Genomic DNA, 13,017 nt, shown 5'->3' on the forward strand with positions numbered 1-13,017 from the left:
GGCTCCGCCGGAACGAAATAAGCGGGAGCGGGAGGGGATTCAAATCGAGTCTTGGGAAGGAGCGTTGCCATGGCAGCGGGGCCCAGCGGCCCTCAAGCCCACCCGAGGGCCTCGAAGAACACAAACTAGCCGTCACTCAGAGATTGTCCAGTCTTATTTAAACAAATAAACATATATTGACACTTGGATGGTTGCAGTCACTGAGGCACAGGGCAGAAGGCAGGGAGGCCGGTCTGGGCGGCCTGCTCGGGCTCTCCGCAGCTAGCTGCATTGGATCCTCCTTTTCTCCAGGTCAGCCAGCAAGTCCACGATCTCTGTGGAACATAAGGCCAGTGTTAGCCCAAACTGAGTGCTTCTGGTGCCTGAGAACGTGTGGTTTACCCGACTAGGCCTACGCCAACCCCAAGGATGGAGAACCTTCCTCAGAGCGCAGCATTTACCCGAGTTTGCAATTAATTGCTCTTATGCCATGCTAAATGAGCAGGCCTGGCTGTGCGTGGTGTGGATGAATGTTGCTGTGTGAACAGAGTGTATGAAGAGACCATAAGCACATGGGCTACAGAAGAAAACCTGCTCTTAGGAGACCTGGTGGTGTCAGCAGGACAAGGGGTGATCCCAAAAGACAAATCTGAGCAAAATCCGATGGAAAACAAGGGGCAGATTCACCACTGAGGCGGCTGACTGAGGGGTACGTGGGGCACATGTCCAGGACACTCACGCTCAGCAGACGGGCGCTGGAACGGATCGAAGGCCCGACACTGATTGATGACTTTCTCCAGCTCTTCAGGACAATCTTCCCCAACTGGCTCCTGGTATCGGTGCTCGCAGATTTTGTCCCTGATCTCCTGGAGAGGGCAGCCTAAGTGAAACAGGGACATCAGGAGGTGTGGAGGCCCACCAAAGCCATCCTGCAGCCTCCTCCATGGAGAAGCCAGCAGAGGGGCCACCCAAACTGTGTCTGCAATGAACTCCCCCCATCTTTGCTGTGACACCACTGGGTCCCATCGAAACAGGATGTCTTAACGCTTCAATGCATAGAAACAACGAATAGAGACGTTTCTTGCATTCTTGTGGTTTAACCGTGTGCAGAAGCTGTGAAGACGTCATGCAGACCCAAGTACTGGGACCCACATGCTATGGGATGCTCCAGCAGGTGAGCTTTTACACAGGGCCATAGACAACTTCTGACTCACCTTCAAATGGGATTTTGGAGGTTGCAATCTCCCACAGCACGATCCCAAAGCTGGAAAAAGACAAGCAAGAGTTTCTCAGTGTTCATCCCACCACATCGTCCTCCTTTCTAATGGAGAGGGATGGGGCTATGCCTGATAATAATGTCTGATTAAACCTGGCCTCCATCCACAGCTTGACAGCTTGACATCTGCCCACTGGCATCACACCCAGGAGGGCCTGTGGGGCAGACATACCTGTATATCTCACAGGGCCTCTTGTATGGGTAATAGACGTCCATCAGGTTCTCGGGGGCAATGTAAGCCAACATACAGACTTGGCTGAAGTTCTTCTTACTGACTTTTCTTTTGATGGAAGACTCTGTTTCACACAGCTCAAATCCTGACAGCTGTTTGCAAAAGTTAGATTGAGAAAGGGAGAGGCGTTAGAAATGTAAAGCTGGTCACCAGTTCTCAGCTCAACTTTTGTGGCCACATTTCCTCTCCCTTTTCTAACCTGCATGATTAGCAGCTAGATGCAGCCTCCCCGCTCCCACCTCTAGAGCTTCTCCAGGCATGGTCCTTACCTTCACACAGTAATCCCCAGCCACCAGGAACTTGCTGCTGCAGATGCAGCCGTGCAGTCGGGACTTCTCCTCCGTCTGGTGCAACCTGTAGCCAGTCAGAAACAAGAGCAATGTGTGCCGTGTTGGACCCACCTCCACCTTGGGGTACAGCAACGTGTGCAGGTGGCCCCCCAGGCATCCTGCCACCAATTTGGAACTCACCTGTAAAGGCCCCTTGCAGCTCCCAGGGCCATCCGAATACGGATTTCCCAGGAGAGATGCTGTTGCTTGGTCAGCACCTCCCGCAGCGTCCCGTGCTTGCAGTACTCCATGACGATGGAGAAGCAGGGGATCCCATCTGATGCAGAAAGAGACATGCTGAGCATCCAGCTGGCCCAGGACAGCCACAGCCCAGCTCATGTCAGGAGAGCTCCCAGGGTCTGTATCAATCATGGTAAGCCAGTGCTGGCTCTGCTGGGATGGGTGTCTCTGACTTTTGGGGATCTGATGTAATGCTTTAGTGCTTTACAGCAGAGACCTGCCTCATCTCTGCAAGAACCTCAGCAGAAATGGGGGAAGCAGCCCCTCAAGCATACCTCCTTGTGTCAGCTCAAGCTGCCTACCACCAGCTAGCACGAGGGACAAGGCAGGGAAGCAAGAGGAAGCCCTAAATGCCACACCCCATACCTTTCTCCTCAATGCAGATCCCATACATGCGCAGGATGTTTGGAGACTCAAACTTCTTCAGGGTCTGAATCTCCTTCTCAAAGATATCTCTCACCTTCCTGAAGAAAGGAACAGCACAGTGAGGTCGTGGAGTCACAGAAAAGTTCGAGTTGGAAGGGATCCTAAAGGCCGTCTGCTCCCACTGCCTGCTCTGAGCAGGGACACCCGCAGCTCCAGCAGTGCTCAGAGCTCCGTTCCCTGACCTCGGCTGTCTGCAGGGATGGGGCAGCACCACCTCTCTGTGCAGCCTGTGCCACTGCCTCACCGCCCTGAGTGTAAAGAACTTTTCCTTAGCTCCAGCCCAAATCTCCCCTCTTTTGGTTTGAGCCATTTCCTTTTGTTCTGTCATGAGAGACCCCACTAAAGAGTCTGTCCCCTTTCTTCCAGCTCCTTTAGATACTGAAAGGTCCATCCCCAGAGCAAGATATGTTGTGCCATTCTCCCAGCCCCACTGCCCTGTGCTGCTCCAGCTCAGGACAACTCACACTGTGTCGGTGGTCAGCGGCCTCTTAAAGGTTTTGATGGCAACTGGGTACTTGAGATATTCTCCCTCATAGAGGTCGTAGCGCTCAGTGTCCTGCAGGTGCCTGTGGAAGGTGAGCTGGCTCCGCTCGATCTCAGTGATGTCTTCCCTTTTACCAACATTGACCTTCTTCAAGCCTGCTCACGCCACACCAGGAGGAATGAGGCACAGATTAGGCAGGGCTGGGGGAAAGCCAGCGACTCTCTGACTTAGCAAAGCATTTTACGAGAGTGTTCATCCTTTCTAAAAGGGGAAGGGACACAGAGCGCAGGGGCAGAACTTTTTGTGACGCCAACTTACTGTCCATCACACGCACGATTTTGTTCAGCTCGCCTTGCATCCAGTCCACCTTGCTCTCCATGCACTGACTGCCCATTTGGATCTCCCAGGCCTCATCTTCGGGCTCTTTGGTACCTGGGGTAAGACACAGGCACGGAGATGGGCTGGGTGAACGTGCAGCACTGGCACTGTCCGTTTTTCTGGTCCCTTTGGCTTTCCACAGCCGTTGCCGTCAGGCCAAAGCTGGGCTGGGGCGGGCTGCCAGCTCCCAGCCAACCTCCAGTCCTGGGGAAGGGAGGCTAAGCGTGGACTTACTCGCAATCACCTGGTCCAGGAAAGCCTTGTCATCCCTCAGATCCTCAGCATCTTGCCTGCGACAGATCTTTGCCTGGAAGGCTTCCAGCAACGCCTGCTTCTGCTCTGCTTGCAGCAGCAGCGAGAGCCCTTGGGCGATGTCCTCCAGGCTCCTGTTCACCCAAACAAACTCCTCTCCACTGCTGCGGGCGCTCAGGAACTTCTGGATCCAGCTGGTCTGGCTGTATTTCGTCACCAGCTTCTGGGCCTCCCCCAGCGCCTGGAGCAGCTTGGTCAGCATTTGTTCTTCGTGGTGGGAGATCCGCCACGATGGCTGAGCCTGCAGGACCCGCACGGGCTCCAGCAGGATGTGGATGCGCTCCACCAGGCGCTGGCACTGGTGCTTGCAGCACTTGACGTGCTCAAACTGGCTGTGGATGGCATGGGCGATGGAGAAGACCTTCTCTATGATGTCCATCCTTTCAGCAAAGGGCTTGGCTGATGGGGACGTGGGACAGAGGCGTCTGCTGGAGGTGATCGTTGGGCAGTGCTCACAGATACAGCGTGGATCTTCCGCACCTTAGCTGTTAAGGAACAGCCTTAACATGGCACACAACACCCCACAGCCCTCACCTCTCCCATGGCTGCTCTGCTTCCTGGCATTCGTGTAGACCGGAGTTGTTTTACATTAATTAAAGCAGAAGCAGCCCAAGCAGGATCCGTGACCTCCCAGTAGCATCTTCCAGCTGTGCTCCCCAGCATTACCACCCAGCTAATAACAACTTTCCTGCATTCAGGCAGCCCCAACCTCTTCCTGTCATCTCCTCTCCCCCCCAAGGAACCTTTGCTAACTGAAATCAATCAGCACAGCTTACCTGGCCCCGTGCTGCTCGCCTCCTCCTCAGCTGCCTCTGCAGACTGGAGAGGAACTGGGGACGTCTGGGTTTATAGGGTGCTTTCCCAGCAGCGGAAGAAGCATTGTGCAACATGGAATCGCCGTCACAGGAAAGCCACTCCAGCTGATGCAGGATGGTGCAGAGGCACACAGTGCCCCTCCATCCTCTCCATGCAGGTTTGGGGTGCTGGAAGGAGGAACCACCCATGGGAAGCGCTTTGGAGAAGCGGGATGGGGAGGTGTTCGTGTCCCCTGTGTCGATGCTGCCGTTCCTTTTGCCACGCAGCTTTCCCAGCGCACTGCTTGGTGCCAGCTCCAGAGCATCCCAGCCCTGCAGGGGGGCTGTGGGCAGGGAGCAGCCCCCAGCCCCAATTCCAGCCTGACCACCGAGCCCTCCCCTCTCTCAGCCCATTCACTGTCAGAGGAAGTGAGTTGCAGGTGAGGATGGCAATGCCCGACCCTTACCCGGAAGGCAGGAAACTTTGCAGGCCAATTTTCGGAAGTATGGGGTCACACACGACACCCATTGCCCAACTTCGGGGAAGTGGACGTGGGGCCTTTCTAGTGACAGAGGGCAGGCTGTCACACAGCTGATGGGTAGTGAGCGTATCCCTCTGCCAGAGCTCTGCTTCTCTCAGTGGGAAAGGTGACAGCGAGGGACGGTGACCTCAAGAGCCCCAGCCCAGAGCCAGGCCCTCGGGGAAAGGTTTTATTTTTCAAAATATACAGTTTATTTACAATTGTCATGTCTACAGTTGTACATAATAGCTTCATTCCAAACCTTTAAATATCCGCAGTAAACATTAGAAAAAAAAAATAATAATAATCACAAGATCAGCCAAAAAAAAAAAAAAAGGCATATTTTAGCAAATCCGTTCATTGGAGTTTAAGTTTCAAGTAGCTGAGGACTACAACAAATGTGAAGTCAACGAATCTGGCAGGGAGATGGGGAGCACTGGTTAGAGAAAGGCCGAGCCCAGCCCTGCCAGATGCCTGCCTGGCACCACAGAGCAAGGAAAGTCCACTGCATGGGCAGGCAGTGCTGGTTTGGTTTTATTTCCCTCATTTATTTTGTCTCCCTCCTCCCCCGCAGGTAACCCAAGAGATAGGAGCCCCTGGGTAGGAGTTGGGTGCAGTGCATCGGGCTGCTCAGAGAGGCGCACCAAGGGAGGGAGGTTGGCAGGAAGGGGGGCTCGAGGCACTTCATCCTTCAGGCACAGAGATGCCCACTCATCAGCGCCCACAGTGGGAAGAGCTGAAGCCCCAACGGCCTCCTCTGACCCCTCCCCACATCCGTACCCTCCCAGCCCCGCTGGCAACATCAAGGGGATGGAGCAGCCCCATGGGCAACAGAGAGGGAGAGGAGGGACGGTGCAGACCCTCAGCAGCACAGTATTCCCCCCCACGTCCCCAGCGGTGCTGAGCACGGATGGCTGAGTGCTGGGGCCATCAGTCCTCTTTCTCGAAGGTCTCTTCCGGAATGAGTGTCCGAAAGGGGTGATCCCAGAAGCGGGTGGTGATGCCGAAGCCTACGGGGGAGGCGAGAGAGCGCTCAGTGCACGGCCCTGCTGGAAGGCGGGGGGCAGTGCTAACCAGACCTGTGCCACTGGGACTGAGGGAGCCAGGACAGGGAGCAGTGACACCCCAAGTTCTGCAGGACCCCCCCACGTGGCCGGGACAGGACAGACGCTCCACCCAGCTCGGTGATGACACCAGAGCAGGGCGGTCCTTCCACGGAACTGACGGTGTTTCGGGGAGGACAGCTCTCACCCAACCCCAGGGCAACAAGCAAGGGCGAGGAGGAAGAGCAGAGGGAACGAGAGGAGCCGGCTGGGATGATAGCTTATCTGGACGGGGTGCTTTCTCCTAGGAAACCGGGCAAAGGGCAGGTTGAGCAAGGGGAAAGCGTGGGGCAGAGCAAGGGAAACCTGGGGCCTCACCCTTCACCCGCCAATGGTGACGCCGCAAGGAGGGGCTGGGCACGGTGTCCCATCATCTGATGGCAAGATGGGCACGTTGCAGGGCTTCCAGAGGGGCACTTTGTCTGTCACTGACACCCCCTGCACCACGCCGAACCAAACAGAGCGTTCCCAACCTCCGTGCCCATTCCCAAGCCAGAAAGGCATGGCACGCGCACGGGAACACGGCGCTACCTGATTTTTGGTGCTCAAAGTGGTGCTTGACGTGGTACGCCTTCAGCCCGTACAGGTAGGTGCCTTCCTTCGGCGAGCCATAGTGCAGGTAGTAGTGCATCATGTCGTACACCACGTAGCCGCACAGCCCCCCAACGAAGACAGAGAGCCCCAGCACCTCGGGCAGCAGCAGCCGCAGCACGCCGTAGAAGAAAGCGATCACCAGCGAGGCCGGCACCGGGGGGAAGACCAGGCGGGAGCTGTCAAAGGGGGACTGGAAGCGGAGAGAGACAGTGGGACGGCGAGCTCCTCACTCACCCCAAAGCCACCCTAAGAGCTGGGAGTATCCACCCCACAGGGCAACACCATCCCCGTGCCCACACACGGCAAAGCACATCCCCAGGATCCCTCCCACCCTAAGATGCATCCCGAGCGAGGCGGTGGCTCCGGCTCGCAGGCGACATCTCAAAGGGGACGGACGTATCCCCCAGTGAAGCTAGAGGGAGCCCACTGCTTTCCAAGCCTTGCAATCCTGGCTCGTGGTTTAACTCCAGCTGCTCCAAGCTCATCCTCCGGCATTAGCAAAGGGCAAGGATACCCCGAGTGGAGCAGAAGCATTGCCGCTCACCTTGTGGTGCTGCCCGTGCAGCAAGAAATGCAGGGTGATGAGATAGTAGTTACTAGCGGGTGGCTTCATGTGGAAGACAAAGCGATGGATGAGGTACTCTAGCAGGGACCACAGGAACATCCCCAGGAGGAAGATGAAGGGGAAGTAGTATTTGTGCACGGGGATGGAGTACTCTACACAATGAGACATGCAGCAGTCAGCGAGGCGGGTGGGATTCACGTGCTTCTATCCATCGCCATCCTGATGTCAGCAGCCGGGTGAAGCTCGCCTCTCCCCCCGCTTTTGTTTGGTTCCCCTTAATTTGAGCTATTTGGGGCAGTAGCTGATGCCAGCTGGGGCTGCAAGTATGTCCCTACAGAGCAGCTTTCCCCACCCAAACAAGCAGTGCGACCCCACAGACACAGGCAGTGCTTGTGACAGCAGAACAGAGTCACTGCTGTGTTTTTGTTTGGCAGAGAATACAGCTGCCGGGTGCTTTCCCCCGCAGAGCATTTTTCCACCACCTCCTTTTGGTGCCAGCAAACCCTGCGTCCTCCCTCACAAAATTCTCCCTGTGCTCACTAGCAAAATTCCCCCAAACCCAAGCATTGTGGCAATGGGAGGAAAACACCCTCTGGTGCCCGGCGTGCGGCACATCACCCTGTGTGGGGAGGCAGGAAGCACGCTAGGGAACGCAAAAGAGATGGAAAAAGAACGGGGAGGAACAAAAGGATGCGTGATGGATTTCTTCTAGCTAGAAGGACAGAGGCAGGGAAGCCAGAACATCAAAACCCGCTCTGATTTTGGGCCGAGCGGGGCAGCTGGCACAGGGTGGCACCCGCAGCGGGGCCAACAACAAAGCTGTCACCCGGCCGCCCGCTGCCCGCTGCCGGGGCTGCGCACAGTGGTGGATTCAGGGGGGTGCTGGGTGAACAAGCTGTGCTCTGTGCGAGGCCGGCGGTGTGAGAGCCGTATTTGTTCAGCCATCCCCAGTGTCAGGGCAGTGGGTGGCGGCGCGGAGGGACGCGGCCATTGGTGAGCAGCAGGGCTTCGCTTTGGGTATGGAGGAAGGGAGGCAGCTCGGGGCTGTGCCCACCACCCTCTGGGGCAGCAGCTCTCCCCAGGAATAAACCCACAATCCTCCCCCAAACGGACGGGCAGGGGAGCGAGGCGAGCTCAGCCAGCACAGGTGGCTTCGTGCAGGGGACATGCTGGGGGCTGTGGGGATTGGGGACAGCCCGTGCTCATGCAGGCGTGCGCTGAAGGCTGGGGATGGGTCGTACCTGTGGTGAAGGAGGAGAAGAGCCTGGTGTTGCCCTGCGCCAGGGCCGTGTAGCTGACCCAGCTGAGATAGAGCACCACGGGGGTCCACACCAGGAACACCACGTACCTACAGGGAGAGGGGATGGGTCAGGGGGGGGTGGACCCACATAACTACGCACCCACCCTCCCTCACCCCAGGACGCTCACCACGCCGTCTTGGAGAGGGCCTCAACAAAATCCGAGTGGAAGAGGCGGATGGGCCGATCCACGGGCTGGTGCACCCACTCGTCGTACTTCTCCCCCAGGTAGCCCACCTGCCACAGCAAGGGCTTCCGCCAGTCTACCAGGTCCTGGGGGCACAGGGCTGGTCGTTAGGAGCCTCCGGGCCCCCTGTCCCCATCCCACAGTACCCACAGTCTGGGCGGATTCATGGAATCATTAAGGCTGGGAAAGGCCTCAGATCCCCAGGTCCAACCCAGCCCATCCCACCATGCGCACTGCCCACATCCCTCAGTGCTACATCCCCACAGCTCCGGGACACTTCCAGGGATGGGGACTCCCCCACCTCCCTGGGCAGCTGTGACACTGCTTGTGGGGTCTGGATAGGGATGGATATGGTCACCCAGCGGAGTAACAACCCCAGTACGCATAGGAATGGATATAGATGCCCCAGCCCAGCAGGACTTCGGAGCAAAATGTCGTTTTGGGACACACCCAAAGGAAAGATTCTCTTTTAAAGACAGTCAGAGGCAAAACATGCATAGGGAATGAAGGGTTTCCTGTTGGTCAAACAAAGTCCCTTGGCAAGATAAAGGCTGGTGCTTCCATAGAGCACCTGGCACAGCGACCATGTGGTGCAGCGAGAGGCATTCAAAGGCACCTTGGGGACAGGGAGAAACCCTGGGACACGGAGCCCTTGGTCTGCCCGGTCAGGACATCCCTTACAGCTCAACCGAAAGGAGAGAGGAAAAAACAAACCATAAATGAATAGAAATAAAAAAAAATAAACGGGGTGAGGTGTGTCTTAGCAGCACGTCCTGCTTCTAAGGGCAAAGCTGCTGTCAAAGAAAGGCACCGGCGTCCACGTAGGAGCCTCCCAGAGCGGCCGCGCCTGGGCCATAAAGGCACTGCTGCGCCATCTGCGCGGGGCGAAGGGCGGAGCGCGGCCTCACCGTGCCCACGTCCACCGGCTTGCAGCGGGGATCCACGCGTGGGGCTGCAGCGTCCAACGGCTTCTCCACCTTGGGGCAGCTCTGCAACGAGAAGGAATGGTGGTTTGGGGGCGCTGAGGAACCACGGTGTCGTTACGGTTGGAAAAGACAGCCAAGATCATCTCGCCCGGCCGCTCATCTACCACCAACACTGCCCGCCAAACACACCCCTGTGAACCACATCCACGCGTTTCTTGAATGCAGAGGACCCCCAGGGACGCGTGCCAGCCTGCTGCTATGGCTGCAAGGCACTGTGCTGTGTGGGACGCTGAGCTACAGAGGGACCGCGGGCACAAGGATAGAGAAAAAGGCATCAGGATGTCGTGACACCTCCATCCTTCCGTGCCCCTGGGTGCCAACGTGCCTTTCCCCTGCCTCATCACCTCGGTTACCCATTAACCAGCCATAGGTTTTTCCCCAGACGGTCGGGACACGTGGAACAGTCCCCACACAGCTCCACGGGGACACGAGTGGCGGTGACACAGCCCCAGCATCACCTCGGCGGGCAGCCAGGGCTTTATGGGGCACTCGTGACACTGACGCGGGGACGTTGGCCAACTCCGGGCACTGCTGCTGGGACAAGGTGACACACGGGCTGGGCAGCAGAACCGACAGCAAACGGGAAGACTCAAGAAACCTAAAGCTGACGGATGACACGGCCTCCAAAGTGGGGACATCGGGATGGAGACCCCCCCCCGCCCCCCCCGTCCCCCGGAGGGGAGGCGGCTGCGGGGCTGTGCCCGTGGGCGATGCTGCCACTGCCTCTGACGCGTCGCAGGGAGAACAGGTCCTGCCGGAGCCGTGATGTAAGGCAGGGAAAGTCAAGTCGCGCCCACGGAGCGCCGCCGCCCTACACCTCGCCCCGGCCGCGGGCAGCACTGCTGGGAAGCAAAGGAAGGCTGCGGTGCGTTTCCACCGTGCGGCACCAGCCGTGCTCCCGTGCCCACGGCCTCCGTCGGCCTACGGGGCACGGGCACCCCGAGCTCACCCCACGGTGCCCGCGTCACCGTCCCGCCTTCAGCCCGTGAGTCACAGGGCGGCGAGAAGCAGGTGCAAGGTGATGCGATCCATAAAATGTGGGTTGAAAATAATAATAATAAAAAAAAAAAGGGCCCTTTTTATTACAACACCTCCCAGCAGGTGAGCGCCTACGTACGGTGAGCTCACACGGCGCCGGGAGATGCGCGGTGACTCACGGCAGCGCCGCGCAGCGCCGCGGAGCTCTGATGAAAGCCCCATTGCTCAAATTGCCCAAATTGCCGGCTAATTACACGATCCGGTTCCCCCCCCCCCCCCCACACACACCCCCAAGCGAAGCCGGTAAACCCCGCCGTCTCGCTGGGTTAATTGCCGCTCCTCGCCTTCATCTCCGCTGTGCTCCGTGCGCGCCGTTCGGCCACGGCAATGGAAATGGGAAGGGGTGATTCGGCCCCGATAGCCGCCCGCCTGCTGGGGGCTGCCCCCGGACCCACACGCTCCGTAATTAAGCCGGGCTCTCGTTTAATAAACTCGCGTTCCTATGGGATGCCCTATGGCGCAGCACCTCCTCCAAATCCCCACCGGGGCCGCGTCCGCCCCAAATCCAACCCGAGCATCACCAAGGGCACACGCCGGCCCCGGTGGGGCTGCTCTCACCCCGGTGCCGCTGCGACCCGAAACGCGTTACCCCGTGCCAGGCAGCGCGCGATCCCCTCGCCCCGGCGTTATCGCACCGGTATTTGCCTTCGTGCAGCGGCACAGAACCCGTTTGGCCGGTGCCAGAGCTCGGCCGAACCCGTCGGGCTTGTTGTGGCGGCCGCGTTCCAACAAAGGCGCTGCCATCGCCGGGGTTTGGGGCTGGAAGAGCCGAGCGCCGAACAAAGCTGTGTCTGTGCGGGGCCGGAGAGCAAACAGCGCCGGGACGCACCGCCGGTCACCGACCCCGCGGCACCGGGCGCTCGGTCAACGCGCGCCGTTACCGGTGCGGTGGCACCGCTCCTCCACCCCGTAGTCCCGGTCTGCACACCCCAACACCCCGGCCGCGGTGCCGGCGCCCAACCTCCGCATCGCAGCCCGTGGGTCCCGGCCCCGCCACCACCCGCAGACCCCCCCGGAGCCTGGGTGTGCCCCGGACCTTTGCACCACGCGCGCTGGGTGCTCCGCGCGCACCCTGCCCCACATCCCAACCCCTCCAGGCCCCGGACGGCCGCGGCCCTGAGCGCCCCACGCAGCTCAGCCCCATAGACAGGGACGCAGGGCGCCCCATAGGCACCGCACAGATCTCAGGGTGCCCCGCAGACGCTGCGCAGCTCAGCTCACCCCGGACACCCTGCAGGCACCGCGCAGCTCCATCCCGTGCTCCCGGGACCCAGGTGCCCCGCAGACCCCACACTGCCCACTCCAACTCTGGGGCACCCTATAGGCCCCCACGCACATCAACTCGCTCCCCCAGCACACCCTATGGATCCCATACCTCCTCCCTGACTCTCGAGGCAATCTACAGACACCATACCTCCACCACCCCCATGACACCCTACAACCCCTATACTGCCAAACTCGACTCCGTGACACCCTATGGATCCCATACACCCCACTCCTAAAGCACACTATAGACCCCATACCCCTCACCCCATCCCAGCACACCCCGTGACCCCAGACTTCCCATGCTTTCCCAGCACACCTTATTAGATCCCATACTTCCTACTCAGCTTCTATGCTACCCTACAGCCCCCGCAGCGCCCAGCCCAGCTCCGAGGCACCCTGCAGACCCCGCACGGCTCCCACCGCACCCCGCAGACCCCACACCTCCAACGCTGCTCCCAACGCGCCCTTCTGAACCCCGCTCCCCTCCAGCGCAACTCCGGAACGCCCAACGGACTCCACAGCCCCCACCCCGCCCCCATGGCACCGGACGGGCCTCCCGCAGCCCGCTACCTGCTCGTCCCGCAGCTCGCCTACGTAGTACTGCTCGAGCCAGCGCCGGGCGTTGGCCGAGTGCCGGTGCGGGGGCCCGTCCAACGCAGCGCTCACGTCGGTGCCCGCGCGGCTCCGCAGCAGCCGCTCGCCGCCGGGGTGCAGCCGCACGAAGGCGCTCAGGTCGTACAGGCGGCGGCGGCACCGCACCAGGCACTCGCCCCGCGCGCAGCGATCCCGCACCTCCGCGGCGCTGAAGGAGCGCGGCGCCGCCATGGCCCCCGCCCGGCCCCGGCCCCGCCGCGCTCTGCCGCCACCTGCGCGCCCGCGCCGCTCATTATGCGGGGAGGCCACGCCCCTCCCGCGCGCCCATTGGGCGGTGGGAGGAAAAGGGGAGGGGCTTATGTGGCCGCGCCCACCCGGCAGGTGCGGGGACCCGGGGATGGGGTGCGGGATTATA

General features: G+C 59.7%; 2 protein-coding genes across 3 annotated transcripts; both read right to left on the reverse strand.

The window, feature by feature from the left end:
- Nucleotides 1-136: 136 nt before the first annotated feature.
- MLKL (mixed lineage kinase domain like pseudokinase) lies at nucleotides 137-4,477 on the reverse strand. Its single transcript, XM_015279230.4, has 11 exons — nucleotides 4,433-4,477; nucleotides 3,579-4,141; nucleotides 3,285-3,398; nucleotides 2,947-3,121; nucleotides 2,423-2,520; nucleotides 1,958-2,093; nucleotides 1,757-1,841; nucleotides 1,428-1,579; nucleotides 1,194-1,243; nucleotides 719-859; nucleotides 137-314 (listed from the first exon to the last, which is right to left on the reverse strand). Exons 2-11 carry the CDS (start codon nucleotides 4,033-4,035, stop codon nucleotides 262-264), a joined length of 1,461 nt encoding a protein of 486 aa, XP_015134716.1. The 5' UTR covers nucleotides 4,036-4,141; nucleotides 4,433-4,477; the 3' UTR covers nucleotides 137-261.
- A 633-nt stretch (nucleotides 4,478-5,110) lies between these two features.
- FA2H (fatty acid 2-hydroxylase) lies at nucleotides 5,111-12,893 on the reverse strand. 2 transcript variants are annotated; one of them, XM_015279227.4, is made up of 7 exons: nucleotides 12,579-12,893; nucleotides 9,627-9,707; nucleotides 8,662-8,804; nucleotides 8,475-8,581; nucleotides 7,213-7,385; nucleotides 6,606-6,858; nucleotides 5,111-5,981 (listed from the first exon to the last, which is right to left on the reverse strand). In XM_015279227.4, exons 1-7 carry the CDS (start codon nucleotides 12,831-12,833, stop codon nucleotides 5,902-5,904), a joined length of 1,092 nt encoding a protein of 363 aa, XP_015134713.1. In that variant the 5' UTR covers nucleotides 12,834-12,893; the 3' UTR covers nucleotides 5,111-5,901. The 2 variants fall into 2 exon arrangements, with proteins under 2 accessions (XP_015134713.1, XP_046755559.1); XM_046899603.1 differs by having other exon boundaries at nucleotides 12,450-12,848.
- Nucleotides 12,894-13,017: the final 124 nt, after the last annotated feature.

Source organism: Gallus gallus, chromosome 11, assembly GCF_016699485.2.
Source record: "Gallus gallus isolate bGalGal1 chromosome 11, bGalGal1.mat.broiler.GRCg7b, whole genome shotgun sequence".
Classification (NCBI taxonomy): Eukaryota; Metazoa; Chordata; class Aves; order Galliformes; family Phasianidae; genus Gallus; species Gallus gallus.

Coding starts and splice junctions, on each gene's coding strand:
- FA2H (XM_046899603.1), bottom strand. CDS start 12,833: ATGGCGGCGCCGCGCTCCTTCAGCGCCGCGGAGGTGCGGGATCGCTGC. Junction 8,805..9,626: donor AGCCGGTGGACGTGGGCACG/GTGAGGCCGCGC, acceptor CTGTGCCCCCAG/GACCTGGTAGACTGGCGGAA. Junction 6,859..7,212: donor TGCACGGGCAGCACCACAAG/GTGAGCGGCAAT, acceptor CTCCGCTTCCAG/TCCCCCTTTGACAGCTCCCG.
- MLKL (XM_015279230.4), bottom strand. CDS start 4,035: ATGGACATCATAGAGAAGGTCTTCTCCATCGCCCATGCCATCCACAGC. Junction 3,122..3,284: donor AATCGTGCGTGTGATGGACA/GTAAGTTGGCGT, acceptor TGGCGTGAGCAG/GCTTGAAGAAGGTCAATGTT. Junction 860..1,193: donor CTCCAAAATCCCATTTGAAG/GTGAGTCAGAAG, acceptor TGTTTCACTTAG/GCTGCCCTCTCCAGGAGATC.